The sequence below is a fragment of the Euwallacea fornicatus genome, chromosome 17 (assembly GCF_040115645.1).
Source record: "Euwallacea fornicatus isolate EFF26 chromosome 17, ASM4011564v1, whole genome shotgun sequence".
Taxonomy (NCBI): Eukaryota; Metazoa; Arthropoda; class Insecta; order Coleoptera; family Curculionidae; genus Euwallacea; species Euwallacea fornicatus.
Window position 1 is genome coordinate 571,192 of NC_089557.1, and position 20,712 is coordinate 591,903.

Sequence of the window (20,712 nt, forward strand, 5' to 3'; positions counted from 1 at the left end):
ACAATGGGCTCTTGTTTGTCCGTTCGCCGCTATACAGGGCGATTTCCCGACCCGGACCCCATTTCGAACGGTTCAAGACGCGTCCTTCTCGATCTTCGAACGCCCGATCGTTTTTTTTGCTTCGGAGCTGCTGCGCACGCGCACGCCACATCCACACACCGAGAACTTCGCAAAAATGTGCCGCAGGGAAAAAATGCGAGAAAAAAAAATGTGCGGCGCCGGGACGCCATTGGGCAAAAACTAATTTGAACCGCATATAGGGGCGGAAAAGTGTCCGTGCACCATGGAAAATTGCTTCGTAACGCAGTTCGTGCAAGACCCCCCCCCCTCCCTTCCAAATGTGTTTTTATTAGTTTACGTCTCTGCAAAGTGCACGATCTAAGCTTTTCAGCGCTAACCCAACGCGTGTTCACGTGATCACTTGTCAAAAGAAACACTGCGTTTATCGAAAAATGTTTAAACAAAATAGGGAGAAAGGCGTTCGTACGGCCTTAAACCGTGGCAAGAGCCGAACGGCCGATCATCAGATATGACGTAACAATTTTGTAAACAAGTTTACGCAACTGCTCGAATCGTGTGTTTATAAACTTGTGGATGTTTGGCATCGCTCAGTATAAACCGAGTTCGAAACGACAATCCGAGGAAGAGAAATAGCGATGAGGCTTCCTGAGGAATGCAACTCAGCGGGGGAGACTGTAGGGAAAAGTCAAGCTGCAACTCGGCATATTTAAGGAAACTTTAGGGTTTCTGGAAGTATCGGGAGCGGCCATCGCTCCGGAAGACCACCAAAACTGGATGCTGGAGGTGTGGAGGATGGGCAATGTCAAAGTTCGTCTGACGCGGCTGCGGCCTCGCCAGATACATCTGGAAAGGGCGTTACCCCAAGAACCATCGGAAATTTCCCGAACGAAAGCAGGATTCACGGCTCGCATACCTGGAAGGAAGCCTCACATCAACAAAGCGAGTGGGGGCGAAAAGACTCCAGTTTGCCAACGAACGTGCTAATAAGCCTTTAGCCCTCTGGAAAGGCCTCGTCTATTCCGATGAAAGTGAATATAGCGTTTGGGGTGCCGATGGAGGGAAACTGGAACCAGGAACGGCGTTGTAATGGTACGGTGGCATGGTGGCGTAATGGTACGGGGGCGTTTGGCGGCAAACGGGGCGGGAAACTCGGCCTTCGTTGCGCTTCGGACGAACGCGTCTGTCTGGATATTTTAAAAGAAGAAATTCAACGTCCAGGGCCGAAAGGTAGCACCGTGAGAGCCGCTATCGTCTCGCAACACGACAGCAATCCGTGCGGCACGGACGGTGCGTCCGTGGCTGCCTTACAACCCTCCTCACGGGTTACGCGCGCCTCCGCAATCTCCAGACATTAACCCGATCGAACCGGGCAGAGGCATTCGAATACTCCCGATCACGAACCAAGAGGAGCTGAAAGCCGATTTATTACAAGGAGGGAAGAAAATCGACCCGAATGCGGCAGACGGTCTAATAGCTCCAATTCCACGACGTTTAGCTGCCGCGGCGTAAGGGACAGAAGGGTATCCTACCCATTAAACTACAGGGTAAACAGCTTTTCGCTGTAGGAATAGTTTTTTTTTTCTCCATTTTGCGTGGACACTCTTCGAAACACGCAATTTCGTCAGGTGATGACGTAAGTACATGTTAAGTCAGCGTCGAAAAGCTTAGATCGCGGACTTTCTGCGGACAAAAATTAGCAGAGATGTGTCCAGGAGGTTCCGACACAAACTCTGTGACAAAGTGATTTTCTATGACGCGCGAACGCTTTTTTCCGCTACTGCACATCGCCCACGACACCTGCGGCCCGAGGAGGACCATCAGTTCCCGAAGTACCGTCCCCTCGCCGTCGAACACCCTGTAGAATTAAATGGCAAAAAAGTGAACATGAAAGGCCGAAATCTGTGTGCGCAGAATTGGCCCGTGTCGCATGCACCTACCGCAACTCTCTACAATCTACAACGCTCAGTAGTTCACCGGTTGCTGCGGAAACGAGTCGACGACGGCGACGTCGGACGAGAGCGACGGCGCGCGTCGAAAACGCAAACGTCGGTGAAGGGAGTTCAAACATCCCCCTTTTCGGTTTTGGTGAAATGTGACTGTTTTAAGTTCCACTATCAGCACCCTGGAGTGAATATGACAGACTTTGACTGGGACATTCAGAATGACACCACTTGGGAGGATTTTTTCGGTAAGGCCACGCTTGCGGGCGATAAGGGCAAAGGGGGGGGGGATTTCCTGTCATTCATAAGGGTCAAGGTTGCTGCGGAAGTTGTGAATGGCAACGGGTGGCCCTTGAGTAGCTGGAGGCGCCGGTTGGAACTTGTAGTTCGCAGCGTTACCGGCGGACAATAGTGACGGACTAAAAATACGAATGTGAAAAGTCTGGTAAAATAACATCACTACTGCTCCAGGAGGCAGACATAGAACCCACTTATAAATAGACAAGAGCCGATTTCGAGCGTTTCACCGAAAAGTGTCGTAAATCTCGCCGTTTCAAGAGTTTTAATGGGCACTCCCATAACTTTTGAGCGCTTAGGTAAACCAGCGAACAAAACAAACACAATTTCATCCATAAATTGCGATGGTACCGCGATGAAAAAACCCCATGGTTATGGCAATTTTGCGGCAATGGTCTTGCGGAGCGTGCACCAATTTGCATATCAAACGCAGAATTCGCAAAAAAATGCAGTTGCGTGTCGCCGTTCCATCGTCGGTCAATTAAGGATCTTGACTGACCAGTTTGAATTCACCGGTCAGCCGCATTTTTCTTGCGGTTATCAGTGAAGGTTCTGTTTCAATTTAAGGTCAAGGATGGCGCCCTTCGGGCGTCGTGAGATAATCGGCCGCCCGAACCGTCGCACCGGGGATGTCCCGCTCGTCCGCGTCAGCGGGCAGGAAAAACAAATCAAAATTAAGCGGACATTCGAAAATGTGATCCGCGTCTAAGTGGTGAAGAACCGGGTTATAATTGCTCGTTTTAACAGTAATTTAACAGCCGCGCGAGCCATCGAGGTCAATTCGGTGGAAATTTTAATTTCGATGGTGTCCAAATGTGAAGGTTGCGAGTACCAGCGAGCCGCGGCTGCCCCATCTAAATCTAACCGTCCGCGGCCGAATTGACCAGAAGTTTCCTCCCGTGTCCGCGCGCTTTAGTCCCGATTATCATTGGGGTTCGCCGCGCGGAGTCAGGGACACGGTGGACCGCAAAGGAGTCTCCGGCGGCCCTCTCCGAAGCATCGGCGACGTCCCCCGCACCGAGCAGTGTGTCGTCATTTCGGGATTTCGATTTTCACGGTCATAAAATGGAGAATTATGCAAATTTCGCCCGAGAACCATATCGTCCCGTTAAGGTGGAACGAATGGAAAACCGCGGTCGGAACGCGATAAATTGGCATTTTATTGGTCCCGCACCATCAGAACTTCGATTAGGCCTTCGCATTGCGTCCGACACTGCTCGGATTGAATTCGCTTATGGCCAAAAGTCCGGGTCCCATATGGCCGCGCTAACCGTGGGTCCTTAAGGCGGGACGCCTCGGAAAAATTCACTCGTCCCGACCCGATCCCGCGCGTCCCATCGGGCTTGTGCATTATGTAATAATAGAACTGTGGCCCAGTTTCCAATTAAATTTCAGCGTCCGGTCGGGCCCGTTTTATACACAGAAAATTGTGAAATTTCATAAATATTTTGAGAGCGGCCTGGGAATGTTTTCGATGGGCGGCGCGGGGCCGAGACCGAAGGGCGAACTTTCGGGACAGTTTCCGCGATTTGACGCACGGAAAACCATGAATAAAACAACATGTCGGCCGTCGATGCCGCGTTCGGCCGGCTCCCTGGCTGTTTGGGATGCGGCTCGTCGCCGAAAGATTGAATACAATAACCGAATGCAGGCAGTGAAAACCGAAACAATCGGAAACGGGATATCACAAAATTAAATCACAAAACGGAAGGTGTCCCCGCGTGAACGAATTACCAACTAACGTCGTTTTCTCCCGCGCAAGACGAGAAATTACGTTCGGTTTTTTTGACGGGACAATCGTCCGGTTCCGACAGGAGAGCGGCTCCATTCCGGAGCGTCAGGAGCTGTTAGAGTCGTGTGCGAAGCGTCCCGATCGGTTCGCCGCGCACACCCCTGACACACTCTGACGGCCCGGGATCGGTTTGCCGCGCGAATCCCTGACAGCATCTGACAGCCCGGAATCGGTTGTGCCGCTCTGCTGCAACGGCTCCGGTGATAAATTACATTACATTCTGACGGGCCATAAAACAAATGGACGAAATAATTAGATAAAACAGGTTGACAGCTTTAAAATGAGAAAGAAATATTAAAGAGACATTACGGTGCGTCTCTATGGAATATATGGCGCTATCTGATTACGTCCCGTGCTTTAAACGCCCAGCCAACATGTATATATTACCCGGTTATAATATATGGTTATAGCATGGTAGAAGGTATACACCACTTTGTTCTGAGTACAAACTAGGTACGCATTAAAAAATGGTCCTGAATACAACAGAATGCAATCTCGCCGAGCATCTGGAATATTAATTCTTATAACGTTATTGTGCGCCTCGGCATTTTTCTGACATTCCCATTTTATTAATGCGAGCGGTCAAATAGAAACCGAAGCGACCCCCAGGCATTGTCCTTTTAAATTGAATTATTAGCGACATTTAAGTTATGCAACGTCGCTACGAATTATATTCTCTCCATCGGGCCTGCGGCCACATATTTCTAGCAAAATTGATGAGCATGCCCACAGAAAAGGTTATTTCCTCGTATTCCATTAAATTTACAACCTAACCGTACTGGCACTATCAAAATATCAATATCCCGCCATTCCTCATAACCCATTGTCGCCCATCTTCGCACCTTGATGCATGGGCATTTCACATACGGCCGGCCAACGCGACGCTTCTAACTGTAAACCCGCCGTAAAATTGTCCACCAAGATTATGCTAATGGACCCTCGGCTACCCCGAGGGCATTCGAATAAACATTTCCAGCCCAGAAGGAATGAAAAATCGTGGGGCCCTACGTATACAAGAAGTTTCGCCCGTAAATCCTACCTGCCCACTTGCTGGCCGGTGGCGCCCATAAAAACACTACCAACAGATTTTTTTTCTTTGTACGGTTAAACAAAGCGCGAAGTGGGAATGCAGATACGCGGGGTTCGTGAGAGATGGGTGCCGGGACCAACGGGCCGGGTAGTTCAACGGGCGAGTGCATGCAATTGTCGGGTTGTACTTACCAAGTTCCAAGAAGGGCCGACGACGCGTCGGGGGTTGCCGAGGGCTCGGGGATGCTGCGGGCCGTGGAGGACGCCTCGGCCGGCGTGTTGCGGCGCTCGCAGATTGCCTTAAAGCACCCATGCATGTTAATTTATCTCACAATTTAACCTTTAGCCTAAATGTGAACTTGCTATTGACCTCCAAGGCCATAAGCAATGTGGCTACTAATTGCCGCCATCTTAAGCAAATTGGCGCGTTGTGCCACACAAGTTTTGGGGTTATAGACGTACTGAGATGGGCCGGAAAGATCTTTAACGTGTAATACTGCTTTTACCTGCGTGTTATTCGCACTCGGACACTGCGGTAATTGTAATTATTTAACGTTCCGAGAGTTATTAGAAGAAACGCGGAGACACAAACAAAACTCGCACGCACCACCTCCCCCGTCCCCGCCATTCAACTGTTTTTCGCGGAGTTTTTCACACTCGGCCGCTCCACCCTAGAGGGAGCCAGTGGCCTGGAGTACAGGCGACTGGATTGCAACTCTCGATTGTTTTCGGAGTTTGACGTGTAGCTAATTTTGAGTGATTAACGTGCTAATTAGTGGGTTGATACGTGTCCCATGGTGGTAATAGCGGGTTGCCGGTTTCATGGAACGTCCGGATTCCTGCGATTCGGTAAGTCCCAGCGTCCGGACATAAACGATTTTCCCAGGGGTTATCGAACACTTATCCTAACCTCAACGGTCGATTCCCACTGCAGCGGAGCTCCCTTGGAAAACTTTAACCGTGCCCCGTCCCGTCGTCCGTCGCCAGCTGAAACCCATTAGGTTTTCAGCACCCAGGCGTCGAAAATAAACCGCGAAATTTAGCAGGCCCCCCCAAACACAACTGCCGACAGGTTGAAGTGGTTTTTGCCGGCAACGCACGATATCACGTCTGACAATATTTCCCGCAAACCACTTTCGGCAAATATTGACCGCTCTCGAATACCGACGGACGGAAGAAAGTGAAGATTCTTAGCCCTCCTAATTAATCAGCGCATTCAAGTTTGCACGGAGCAAGAGGTACATTTCAACGATGACCGTGTTTTTCCCATCGAAGATTGAAATACATTATTAAAGCGACACCCATGCAGATGTCGGCAAGAGACGCTTCAAGTGTAACAAATTAAAAGTTAATATTGATGTGCCTGCCTACGTAGATGCCACCCAGCACGTACCACAGGGTGATTTACTATGCCGGGCAAACGCCCACGATATGGTAGGTATACCTACAAGGAGAGACTTTTTAGAGGCGAATTTATCGGGCTACCCAATATATCGAAGGCCTCGTCCGAAATGAAGCGGTTCCAGGTACCCATGGGGCGCGCAGCTAAAGAACACCATTCACTCCACGTCACGTTTTTTCGATTTTATGGCGATTTTTAGGCGCTTCACGCTTTTGAGCGACGATAATTAACTACCTTTATCTGGGAAGTCGTTTCACCATGTGACACCCGAATCGTCGACGCCCGACGGGCTTCGGTACTTTATCGTCGCTGTCTGACACGTCCGTCGACTCCTTTCATGTTATTTATTAGATTTCGCAATTCCACCTCGAGGAGTTTGCTAAAAGCCCAATCAAAAATATATTTTTCGGTTCGATTCGGATTTCCCAGAAGTTCCCGCAACCAACGGGAAATCGCCCGATTCGCATAAGCAATTCGCAAATAAATATTTACATTCCCCCGGCGAATTGATCCTGATAATCTTTAGCTAAAACAGCGCGTAGGTATTCCTGAACCGAGCTGATTATTTTCAGCGTTTTAGTTGTTATTCCCCCGGTACAACGTCTATATACCTGTCGCAGAACAATAGATTTGCGATTGTAGCGGTCTCACGGTCACTGCACGACCTTACATTAGCTGTCACTGCTCCACATGGACATTGATAAAACCAAAAAAAGCAGTACTTGTTCATTGTCGAGTTGGTTTCTTACGCATGTAAGTTACTCATCGGGCAAGTTATGGCGTTAAGGGGAAGCAGAGTCACTCGTGTCGTTCGGCTCTTATCTAAAGTTCGTGACGACTTTAGCGTTTCCATCTTTCCGTTCCATTTGGGGATGAACGCGCGCAAGTGACCGCGGGTCTGCGCACTGCTCTCAGTTAAAATTAGGGACGACGTTCGTCCCCCATGCGACAGACGAAAATTTTTTCTTGACATTTTGGCGACGGAATTACCCTCTTCGGGCTAACCTTGACCCAGATGCGCGAAGGTCGACGCGTACGCAGGTTCCGCCCCCGGTCGCCGACCGGGGGCGGTGAGCGTTTGGACCCTCACTTGGGCGCGTGACGTCATTCCCAACTTAAGGGAAAACTGAAAAATCGGTCTCGAACGCATATTTAACACTTTACGTAACTCAAACGCAAACAGCTGCGCGGTGTCGCCGAGAGGAGCACCTTGAAACGTTTCCAATAGCTTATTCCTTGAGAGGCTGCAACAAAAACGTGGGTATTATCAAAACACGTTTTAATTTATTATTAAATAAAGCTGATCCCGATAATGCAATTAACCGAAAACGCCTTCTCATCGCCAGGGAATTTGTTACCGATAATTGCCACCCATTGAAGAGTTAATTGCAGCTGCTAAGGGACTCGGATGAACCTCGCTAATGGTGGAAAGTCTTGAGCCGCACCGTATTATTAGGACCCCGTGTTTACGAGGTGTGTTTTCGGTTTTAGCTTCGTGTTACAGTAATTTGCCATTCCATGAAGGCCTAGCCCTGGAACAATACCGCCGCGTCTAGACCGTTTCGCCGTAATTGGGGCCCTCGCGGCCGCAATCCCAAGGGCGGCAGTTTCGCCTCAAAAAGGCTAAAAATCGAGAGCGTTTCACGGTTGAAAATATCTCGCGCTCATAGGGGCAAGGGAAAGCGTGGCGGGTGTAATATTTCATTTTTGAAGGGGGCCGCTGCCGAGTGGAACCAAACGGGGATAAGGTTCCATGGGAAAAGAATGCAGCGTTTTACATAACTTAATTAATTAGACTATGGTTTACGTAATGATAAGTGCGATGAAGATTTGAGCGAAAGTGACGTGATGAACGCAGTTGTGACGCGGGCTTCTCTCGCGGACGCTTCTTATCTCGGACGGTTTTCGAGGCCCCAGCGCTGGGCATGGGCACCGAATTTCCGGAACCAGTCGGAATCATTTCAATTTTGAAATGTTGTTTTCGTTCGACGGAAAAACGGTCCGATTTGACCGATGATCAAGATTTGAGCGAAAGTAACGAGGCGGAGCGGTCGCGTTATGAGCTCCTCTCATGAATACGGCAGTCGACATAATTATCATTATAAGAGCAAGCTAAGTGATGACACATTAACGCCATAATTAACCACAGATTGGTCTCTTTGCCAGCGAACGTTCGCTTAAGCGCTCTAGGAGCTGGGGAAATCATAATAAGCAGATCGGGCGCTCTTACAGGAAAAGTTTGTACAGAGTCGGTGGGACGCGCCGTACCTCAGCTCCGGGACAAAAGAGAAAATTTTCTGAATCGCTGTCCGAAGTAGACGAACTGGCGGCAGTTTACCGTAAAATGTTTTATTACGAGCGGACAGAAATAGACGTGCCAGAAATACATTGACTTACACAAATATAAACAAACAATAAAAATTCAGAGTTCAATAAGCCGCCGGTTCGTTGATCCTTCTTAAGGACTTGCTGTGCAGCGAGCATTACCTGAAAATTACAAAACATCTTTAAGGAAACATCAGCTGGAAGTAGGTGAGAAACAGCTGCGTGAGTGTTGCAAATCCTTGTGCGCGCCCCGCTCAAACTCACTTACGGGGCCTCGTAACTATATACAAACGGCCCCTAATTGTAGACAACTCAGAGGAGATCAGAGCGTAGGTTTAACGTTTTCAACAAACACGCTTTTATCGTGAAAAACTGGGTAAAACAAATATTCTGTATCAATTAAGTAAACGAAAATGTGGGTAAACAAAGTAATCAGCTCAAGGCTGCGCACATTTCAGCCGAGTTTTTGGCGCTTTTCCACTGCAAGCGACCTCTATCGTCGGCAGCGTAAGCGCAATGAAGTTTTAAGTAACGTTGCTTAACAGCTATAACGAGGAACGGAAGTAATAATGCACAGTTCCATTTTGCTTGTTGCAGTAAGGTCAGGTTTTATGACTTAACAATGAAGGCTTTGAAATCTGGCATTTTTTGAGGTTTCCTGTGAGCTGGCTAAAATCGAGATGGTCAAGGTTTGCCCGATGACGGCGTTAAGTTCAGCTGAAAGGTCAAGGAAATTGGTTCGGCAGAAGCAGTGAAGTCGATAGGGGGGGGGGGGGGGGGGGACGTGCGTTTGTAGGGGTTGCTCACGCAGGAAAGTTCCCGGAAATCGTCTGATGTGGTCGGCACTGTGCTTCCCCGGAAATGAGGCCAAACAGTAATGCCCGAGGCGACTTTCCCAATACCTAGGAAAAATCATAAGGGTGTAACCCCTACCTTTAAAATGCGCCCTAATCAACCGCACGACTCGGGGAGTCCCCTTCCTCAGCCTGTGTATCGATCAGGTGCACACTGGGCCCGTCACGGACTTCCCACGTTCGATTTCAGGTAGTTCGAGTTCATGCGTCATTTTAACAACGAAAATCTCACAGTTTTCTGTGAGGATGAAAAATTGAAGAAATGCCCAGATCTGCAAGTACGGATCGGGTCGACGACCATCAATCATCGATCGAACTGGAAGACATCATGGTTAAATGGAATTCCGAGCGAGGAGCAACTGTTTTTTAGGCTGGACGTAGGGCTGGTACTCGAGCATTTGCTCTCGCGGGGACACCACGGCCGGACGTGCCGCAGACGAATTCGGAGCGGCACAAGTTGAAAGATACTAAAGTGAATACCTACTTATCTACGTCCCTACCCTCGAACGTGATTACCATGGATGAGTCTGCGGTGTCCGTGGCCAAAGCGTATCAAAATACCACTGATTACAGGGGTACTTCTGCAACCCACATTCCCTATTCAAAACGAGCCTCCTCTCCGATCCCCTCTTGAGGGTGAGAAAGAGGAGATCGGACGTGTTTGGGGTGTTCGTGTTCGCAGAAACTGACAAAGTGGGATTCTGCCCGCACTCATCGGGCCGCAACAAAGAACTTGATGATCAATCTTCAGGGATGGAGCCTCTTAAAGACCATCCGCGTAAGGCAGTCAGTGACCAGTCGTTACCTGGATGAAGAACGTGTGGAGTAAAGTAACGGACAACTGCACTGCCAGCGCCACCACGGGCAGTCCACCGGGGCCGGCAGAGTCCGCTTCAAGAGAGCGCTATTGCTCGACGTGAAAGATTGGGACGAATCTCAGATGAAACGAAGATACGACGAGTGCTGGACATTCGCGACGATTTTCTAGGACTCAAACGAATTTTGATCGTTATGCATAAGCAACAAGATGCCCCCCGAAAATGAGCCCCGGCGCGTCTTTTGCGGCAAAAATGAATAGAAGATCGGATCCGATCTTCGGGGAAACGCAGCAACTGCGCATTGTCAAGTGGAGATTGCTCTGTCGGTCGGAGCACCATTCAAATCTGCTGAAGCCAGACGGTTCCCAATCCGGAGCACGGCGCCACCAGATTTTTGACTGCGACGTTTCGGATTTGGACAACCATCGTCAGCTTTAAACAGCACTCGCAGCTCGACTTAAAAGGCATTTAAACCTTGTTTAATCGCGTTTTTTGCAAACGTAACATCCGATATAATTTCCTACAAACGGACCCATTTAAGACCACTAGCAAGCGAGCGTTTTTTACCTCAACATCTCCAATTTATGCCCACCAACTGGACTCTTCAGAACGTCGGAAACTGAAGTACAGACCAGATAAGGAAGATTAGATAATGATCGGGTACCAACGACCTTACGAGATTTCTTGATGAGCGGTACGAGGGAAGCCAAAGAAGTACTCCGCAATTAACCGCATAAAAATGTCTTAATTAATCACCTCAAGAGCGCGATTCCCAGCTGTTGAACATCAGAGTGGCACTTTCGCACCGAGCTGCCGTGGGGCGAGCCAAAGGGTTTCGGTTGGGGCTTCGCCGGAGCTGGCCCGGTACCCGACGTCTCTCCGGCCGTTCCCATAAGAGACTTATTTATATCCTCGACGAAAAAGGGGCAAAAACCAGAAGGCCTATGTTTAGAACCTACCACGGACTGGAAATGCCGCATATGGCGAAGTCGGGCCCCATTGTTTGTCGTCGAACACCATCGCAAACATTGTCCAGTGTCAGTCAGTCCTCGCGATTTGTTCTCACAGAGACGACCCGAACTATGGCAGACGTTCAGTTAGAGAAAAGAGTGGCCTGAGAACAATGGCCATGTTAAACATCAGTCAGTAGTACCCCGGTACTGCAGGTTAGCGACATTGTCGGCGATTACGTAACGAGCGTGGGGCTTCGCACGGTGTTCTTTGGACGTAAGATGGATCGAGTACCCTCAGGAACAGAGAAAGAGAGAGAGAGAGAGAGAGAGAGAGGGAGAGCGGGAGCCGGGACGTAGGTAAAGAATACGTAATAGGACGAAGACGTCGAGCCGACGTGAGCGTCACAGAGATGCGAAAACGGTGCTCTTAATGGCGACATGGCCGAAGCCGAAGCGTTTCGACAACAATGTCGCGTAATGGCTCTCCGATTCCGTAAGAGATCTCTGCTTCGCGATTTCTGGGGCTCTTGGTGATCTAAGTAGGCAATTCCGCTAAGGTGAAGCGGCGCAGCTAAAAATGCAGTGAAAGTCGAGCTGCCCCAATGCATGGATATTCATAAGGCTTCGACATGACACACGCGGCGAATTCCCAGTGATATTCCTCGATCGACTTGCGAGGTATAAGAATTCGAGTCACGCACCGACGTTAAAGATGATAACAATAGGAATTAAAACAGGAAGGATATCACGGGGTCAAAGACGAGCTATTTAAACTGGATCAGCCGCTGTCGACCTCGTTAAACCCGTCAATATTTTCATTGTCGGACGTCGACATTGAACGATCTGCGGGATTTTAAATCAAAACAGCGAGCAGAACATTCGCACACGCTGATGATGATGCGGCGGGGTCAAAAACTGCATCGCCCCAAGGGCCCCCCTCCCTCCCGTTATCGACGGACCCGGCGGAATCTGTCTCATTAAAACGGCCATTTTAATGGGATAACATATTTTGTATTCCGCCGTAATTTATCGCTTCCATTTTATTTAGTGTCTTTATTGGTTTTAGATCGCGTTAATGGCGTCTGAGTGGCATCCCTTTTATTAATACCACTGATTTATGAGGTTTGCTCTTGAGACAGAAGCCCATTTAGCAATTAGAACGACTGTAATTGCGGTTTTATGCGACAAAAATCGCGGAGACCAGCGCGGACGTGAAGGCGGCCACTTGGGCATTGCCTCTAGTTGTTTCTCTCGACTTTTGGCGCCGGTCGGCATTCTTGAGGCACTAACAAGCAGGTCAACACATTCAACACCGCTCATACCTTCTATAATGAGTCTGTGAAAGAAGAAGTGAAGAGAATTCGATTCTCACTTTGTCTAGGTTTCGATAGGCGTCAGCTGGTTTAGGAGGTTGGACGGCGCGGGGGGAAGGCGTAAGGGTTGAACGGGTTCGATTTCGGTGTCGTGCGGAGGTTAAGACGGGATGTGGGTCGGGGAACGGACCTCCTTCGGTCGGTTCTGTAGGGACTTTTCTTCAGAAAATTGGCCGGTCGCCTCCGAATCGCGCCCTAGGCGACGATAGAATCGGCAACCGAATATACGCGACCTCGCCTCACGTGTCGACACCTCCACGTCCCATCGCGAACGTCGTCGCATGACGTTGTCGTCAACTGTCAGAAATGTACTTTTTGCGCGCGGACGGTAATAATTAAACGAAAAAAAAGAGCGAATTCGGGCAATTGCGCTCGAATTTGACCGGCCTTGTGCCCTCGATGGGTACTCAAATTCTCACGTGATAGCGCCGCAGGCTACGTATTCGTCATGCGACGTAGATCTAGAAGTATGCGCAATTTTCTTCCAGATTTAAACGTTTGTTCGCGGGTTGTGACTTCTCGAGCGGTCTTCGACTTGAACGATCATGCGACAACCAAGAAATCCGTCAAGCAGAGCGATGCGAGCAAGAAAACGTCATGTAGCGGGCGGCTACCCTTTCTACCCTAAGTACCCCGTCGACTCAATTGAACAATTTTTATAGATCCGTCCGGCCCGTCGGAAGGGCGCGAGACATCCCCGATTGTCTCCTGTTCTTTTTTTATGTATGGTTATGTGGTCATCAGTTTTTTATTCGTTTAAAATGCAGTAAAAAAGTGTTTTGCAATCAGCCAAAACGCCACGGCGAGTTGCAGAGTCCTCGGGGCCCTCGTTGGAAGTTGGTAAGCAAAAAGTTTCCGAGTCCCCCTTCAGCTAGGCCGGGCAGTGCTCCGTGCACAGTCTCGGGACATTCGGGCCAGTTTCCGTCATCGCTGCGTACCAGCTAGGTTAAAAATTTGACTCCCCGGTGTAACTGTTCGCGCAAACCCCCTGGAAGCACGTCAGGAATAGAACGAATCAACCCTTGAAGAAGCAACGAGACGTCAGGTAGGCCCCCTCAAGGGCGCATCCGCCCCCGCATTTTATATCGGAGAGAAGGGCTTGGCAAGCTAAAAAAACACCAGTTCACGGGGATTCACTGCGTCGATATCAATCTTGTGAACTTTACCTGATGTAGAAATTTCCCCCATATAAGACCCCGAGTGTGTCACACTAAAACGACGTATACCATTCTATGGGAACAATGCTTATTCTTTCTTCCGTCTTTACTCTGCTGTACCTACCACACAACACATTCTTTATAGTCTTATCACCTACGATATGAGGCCGGATTAAAATACGTCACAGGACAGTCCATTGTGTTTCGTGACAACATATTAACAAACGTGCCGCATAGCTTATGGTAATGGTTTCGTAATTTACGGCGTCGAAAATCCTATGAACGCGTAAATCATAGCCCACTCATAAGAATTCATTCTTATTCATGCCTTATGAGTCCGTTCATTCATCATAACCATGCGTTAGGTATATGTGCATGCACGTGAATAAGAGCTTTTTTCGTCAATTTATTCGCGCCCCGAGTTTTTGCTTAAGACCGGGAATTTGCTTTAATAGACAACAACAAACCTCTCTGCCTCTTAAAGTCAAATAAATCTGGGGAGATTTACGACTGGTCGCACACGCAGTCGTTTCTGCCCAGCGGTTTGAGGTCTACGGAACGCCCATCGGGTACTCCTAAAAAGTGTGCCAAACCAAACAGAAACCCAAGACCAGATGCTGATAAGAGCTAATATTTGTTTTGGAGTTTAGTGACCCAAGTGCAATGGGATTCCGATTCGATTCGACGACACGCTGGAATAATGGTATTCCTGGTCACGTCGCGAAAAAATCGGCTTTGTCCGACCCTGGGTCAATTCGCCATTTTGTCACGTACGGCCAATGTACGCCGGAACAGTACCGTGAAATCCGAGGAATAAGCACATAAGGGAATATTTAATGCTTGGTATGTATGTGATTTGGCTTTTTGTGACAATCGCAAGTGGACCGTATGTCGTCGATATTTGGAAAAACTCCAGCGCGGCTCTTGGTATTAATGCCCCAGCAACGGAGTCGTCGCTCAGCCACAGCCGCGATCTGCATGAGAGGGCATTGTAATGCGCAAACTAATTGTCTGATTTATTATTCTCAAACGTGGGCCAAAACAACATCCGGCTGCACGAAACAAGCACATTTCTACTACCAGCTTTAGCTATAAAGGAGATATTTGCATCACCACATAAACCTATAAAGGGACTTTGATAATGGAAATGCTAAAAAGTAGCCGGAGTGCCGTTGCAACGCCCACCGCCGGGTGCGACAATAAAACCGAAACACAATCAGAGGAAATGGTCAAAACCCACTTGAATGGGGCCCCCTAGATCTCAGCTGTTGCGCCGCGTCAACAGCTGCCCCTGTCAACCGCAAATGCCCGTTATTAATTCATGCCTGCGAGACTCTCGAGCCATCGGGAAGGTCTCAAGAACAGACCTCATCTCCTCAAATAAACTTTTTTATTATTTTTTTTCTCAAGAGTCGATTTCTGGTTAATCTCGCTCTGGCGCATGATCCGACCGGCCGAAAGTGATTTCCTAGTTGAAATTATGTAATGGAAAAATTCCGATGAGGAAGCGATAAATTGCATCGTTTAAGTGGGTTATTTTTGCGACGCACACCATCAGCCTGCAGCACTATCTTCAATCTCTCCAGTACCACTACCAAATGGCACAGGTAAAGACCTATTTATCACCCGCTTCTTCTTTTTCCGTAATTTATCTTCTTGCATATATCTCGTGGCATCAGTCATGGCCGGGCAATTTGCATTGATGAGCCGGGGTTCAAGGCGGGGTCATCTCGTTGCCCTTTGGATCTTGGAAATGCCACAATATTTGCGAAATTAAGTTTGCTTTCAGATACGAACGATAAACACGATAAAGTAACGAGACATGCAAATATTTGATGTCGAGATCATTATGATCGTAATTAGCCGCACACATCGAACGGGGCCCGTGGCGGAGTGAGTGAAGACGTGATTTGTCGTCGGTGTGTCGCAACGAACCGACTTCCATAAAGGGCATAATGGGAATTGTATCCCGAGATACGGTTCCCATGTATATTCATCCAACATTACACGAATGAATGGTTCGGAGCACCCAACAAAGAACGTCGTGATTTTAATGCAAATAATCATACGTTTGTCTGCAATTTATTATATTAAGCCATAAGGCTGACGGCTGCTCCTAGAATTTACCCGATGCGGTGCCCCTTTTTAACCTCCGGTACACATATTATTAGGTTTCCCGAAGACCGAAATGATTTGTTTTAGTTGGGACAGTCATGCGCGTCCCGCATAACAAAGGTTAAAGCGGCAAGTCCGTGATGAGTCGAGCTTCGCAAATAATGGGCCTCGGCCTCATAAGGCCGGGCGCTTCTGATTTAGAGATTTTAAGCAGAGGCCCCTCGCTGGAACCGCTTTTTCCCGATGAAGCCGAGGGGGGAACTGTTTTTTTTTTTTTGCTTCGTTCGTGCTCCTCGCAGAGGCACCGATAAGATGCCGAAGAGCAACCGCGTTCGTAAGCAATTCCAAGTTCCCCAACACCCCCGCTCGGGTGGGCCCCGGGCAGATCCAGTTGGGGGGCGAGTTGGACGTGGTCGGCCGCTCTTCCCTCACGAGGGAAACCCCACGGATCATCGCGACAGATTCCCGGCAATGCCCCCCTGCACGGTGGTACAAACGAGTTCCCTTTTGAAACACATGTCGCGCTAATTAAAAGGGGCCTTTTTCGACAATTAAAATCTGCCTTCGGGAAGAATTACGACCGAGCTAAGTGCTTAAAGGAAATAAACCGAAATGGCGACAAATTTAAAACTCTTTGTCAGTTAAAATCTTGGCAACTAAACCAAGGTTAACGCATCCTTGAATCGAATTATTCGCGCTTACATTTGCCATTTCGTAACGTGTGCGTGCGATATGTTACACGGTTACATGGCAGTGCACTTTGGTTGCTCTAATGAGGGTTTTCGTTCTAAAAATAATGAGCTAAATCTGCGCCGTTTCGGTGACAGAAAGGACGCGTGCATTGCACCAGTCGGTCTGGAATACGGATTATTTCCGAGAAGAGCTTAACCGCCGGCCAGAGCTACGGTCAAAGGTCGCTCGTGTCACAACGAGCGTTCCCTTCAATCTCGTCGCCCTGCCCCGGCGAGGCCCCGGCCTCCCCCGAATTCCGCTCGCCCGCCCAATTATTGAACTAGCGCCCCCTAATTCGTTTCGTCCATTCGTTGACCACGTGACCCTTCCCACGCGCCCCCATCAAGCGTACCTGCACCGGGGTGTCCGCGATCATCAGCCACGTACACGACGATATATACTAGAAAGTCGGACATTTCCACGAAGTCGTGTGTATTAACATGCGCCAAGATTCCAACGTTTTCGAGGTGACATGCAAAGGATACGAGTGGAATTCCACTTAAGGAGATGAGATTAGATACGCGGTAATTAAACATTGTATGGTGTATATTTAATAAAGCTATCACATGTCCAATCGAAATTTACATATCGTTAAGTCGCGGGAAGGTTTGGGGATAATTAATAACTTTAAATCAAATTAGTTTATCAACTTAAGCGGCAGATTAACGACCGTCCCGCCGGCCGCGGCTCGAACCGGGCAGCGGCGCGACGGAACCGGCGAACGTGTTCGCCCGGACCCCCTCGGATTTTCCGGAGCGCCCGCCGGCGGCACTCCCCGGAACGCTCGCCGATCGGGGGCGTCCAGCCCCTCCATCGGGACCTCCTTAAACGTTTTAATTAGCCGTCGCCGTCGCCCTGCGTTCGCGGCCCACGCCGCGGGTCCGCGGCCGGAACGATCGTGATTAACTCGGGCAGGTAATTACGGCCTTTATATTAGAAAGAGATTAATCCGCCCACTGGAAACGAGCCGCCCGTGTGGGCCCAAGCGCCATCCAAAGGCCAAACCACTCGAGCCCGATGGATTATCTAAGTTGCGCGGCAACGGGAAACGAAACAAATGACGCCGCAAGTGACAGCTTGTCGAGACGCGGGTGGACCAATTCCCGATCTAGTCATCGAGATGGGGGGGGGGGGGGGATTGGCGCGGGGCGCCCGCAAGCGCTCCGGGTTGCGTTACTTAAAGCTGCGGCGCGTAATGTCGTTACGTCAGAGACCGGAGTGCGTGACAAAATGCTCAAAAGGACAACGAGAACGACGTAATTTTTCTTGTCAACTTGTCACCAGGTGTCTGCGGGCTAAGGCGCTAAACATTGGCGTGAAATCATAATTGCGATGGCTTAAATTACGGGACAAAACAATGCGGGCCACTCCTCGTTGCCTCATGCACACACAACCGTAACAAGATATTGATTTTTGTCGTTAATGCTCCTTAACAGTGACACCGTAATGCTTGGGGCAAACACGCGCGTTCGACTTCGAGCATCGATCGGGGAAATTATCGCGACGCAGATACGCGACAACGTTGCGTTCGTTAATTGTTTCGGGGAAATTGACGGTTGACGCGCGCCCGCAACTGTCAGCGGGCGCTATTGGACGCGACGAGCGTCGTCGTCGGCCGATCGAGATGTTCGTTCGATTGTCCGCGTGCTTCCCGGCTTATTGGTCCGCATTAATCACTGATCGCTTGCTAAGTACCGACGTTGTCCTGTACCTGGCGCCTACTCAAATCTAGGCCATCGAGATTAATGCAACTCCGCCCTATTGTGCTCTTAATTAGAATTATAACACACCAAACAGAAATTAGGCCGATACGTTGCGTAAAATTTATTCAAATGCACGCATACCTATACCCTGGCATTTCGATTATTGATGTTTTATGTATCGCACCTTAACATTTGCCCGATACAATAGACCATTTTTCCGTCACTAGAACAAGAACGGGAATTTGACATTAAACTCGGCCCCGCAATATTGTCCGAGATATGCGTTCGAGTAAGCACTTTGACCATCAGAGATCCTCTCGAGAGCGTGTGTGGGTCCCGTACAAGCCCGCGGTTCCCATAAGTTGTCGATAATTGATTATTAAAGTTCCCTCTCTGGCCATCTCTTCGGTTGTTTACGAAGTTGTCCCAAACGGTTTGAAGAGCCAATAAAGTGCCCCGAACGGTCCATTTGGGTTGTTCCAACACGCCAACGATGAATTTTTTATGGGCGTCCGGCCCATGTGCACCTGGAGCGTTGTTTTTACGGGCGCGGCCCCTCGTGCTCTCCGTTTGCTCGGGGGACTGCTAGTTTTGAGCGAAAGAACGTCGTGCGCTCCGAAGCGCGCTTTGAGCCTCGCGACGGACGCACGAGTTTCTCGATTTTTGGCGGGAAACGAAAATTCAAGAAAAGTCTCGCGTTTTCTCTGTTGCTCTCTCGTTTGTCGCCGCTGTCGCGTCAGCCCGTGACTCGAGCGAGCCTCAGCTGCGGCAGCTTCACGGCCGTCCTTTTCTGGTGCACGCTCGTAAATGGGCCCGGCAAACGTGACGTACGTGTCGACTGCCACCAGATCCTGCTTCGCTAGATGGGATCAGTGAAACAGCTGTCGTTTGCGCGCAAGGGCTCAGATGGCGGACAAGGACGGCTATACGGTGCGATGACGTGGCGATTGTGACGCGGCGGTGGCGAATCAGAGTTTTTTTTTTCGGTGAAAACGGCACTTTGCGGTGCTACAAATTCGCCTCCGATTTCCGCAGGGATCTTGCAAACGGTCGGACCCGGGAACGATCCGTCCACGGGAGAAATCTTCAAATCTCCAGACCATCCAGCGTCGGCTACATCGATCGTAATTTTAATTCCTTCAACCTATTAACGAGTGGATTTCTTCCGTTAATAGGTTGAAGTCTAGAGTTAATAGGATTCCGTCTTGAGAGCAGACATTAATCAAAAAAGCTTCTGGTTCGCCGCTGCCAAACCGCGCTGTCCCGGTCGACGTCTTAATCTAGATAAGGCCCCCAATTTGCCTAAAAGCTTTCCAGGAAATCGAAGTTAGATTAACACGTAAAAGTCATACACGCTGTTAATTGCCCGGGGGCTCCGCCCTTCTTAATGCGTTCCCCGATGCACCGGAATTAGGATGATTAATGCGTTTCGCCGGGGTCCCGTTGAAATTGCGGAGTTTTGGAGGCGTCGGTCAGCTCACCGTCCGCTACCTCTGAGCGAGAAGGATAATGAGATGCGCGGACGAAAGCCAATAGAAGAAATGGGACCCCCTACGTCGGTGATGGTACCTAACGAGCGACAAAGTTGCATGGTCACGGGCGCCGAACTCTCGATTGTTGACTGCGATGGGACTAATCCCGGCGAAAACCGGCCTAACAAACAATGCTCATTAGATGCCGCGCCCCGCCCATCTTGTTAGCGAGCTACCGGAATATGGATGTTAACGCGACGAGGACGCTGCACAGGTTCCTGATCAGCTATCTCTCGAAACGTGTAAATTTCCTGGAAGAATCGTTGACCCTGTCGGACCATATGTCGAGTAAAAAAATATATTGAAACGCAACATAACCGCTAACAGGTGGTTCGATTAGGCGTGGGATTGCCAGATCTTCGTCGAAGATACGAACCATCTTATTTAAAATAGACTGCGATGCTTATCTGATGTGTAAACGGTGATCGGACATTCAGATGGCACCGTCAACTTGACTCGTAAAGTATCGAAAGTCCGACTCGGCTGCTTAAATAGAAAATAGAAAGTTTCTTCCTTGTTGGTTGTTTTTGTTTCGAGTGGTTTTACTTCATTTGCACCTTTTCTATCTCCTCTCGCCGCTCTTACGACGTTCCCGCTACAATCGCCGGCAGGGACTTTGCCCTTAAGCGGCGGCGCAAGGGGGGAGCGTCACTTTTTTGCCCCCCGTGC

General features: G+C 49.4%; 1 protein-coding gene across 1 annotated transcript in view; it reads left to right on the forward strand.

The window, feature by feature from the left end:
- The first annotated feature begins 1,976 nt into the window (after positions 1 to 1,976).
- The window catches only part of LOC136344541 (uncharacterized), a 41,435-nt gene continuing 22,699 nt past the window's right edge, over positions 1,977 to 20,712 (forward strand). The window contains exon 1 of the mRNA XM_066292089.1: positions 1,977 to 2,209. Coding sequence (XP_066148186.1) covers positions 2,155 to 2,209 — 55 coding nt within the window. The 5' untranslated portion in view covers positions 1,977 to 2,154. The remainder of the gene's footprint in view (positions 2,210 to 20,712) is intronic.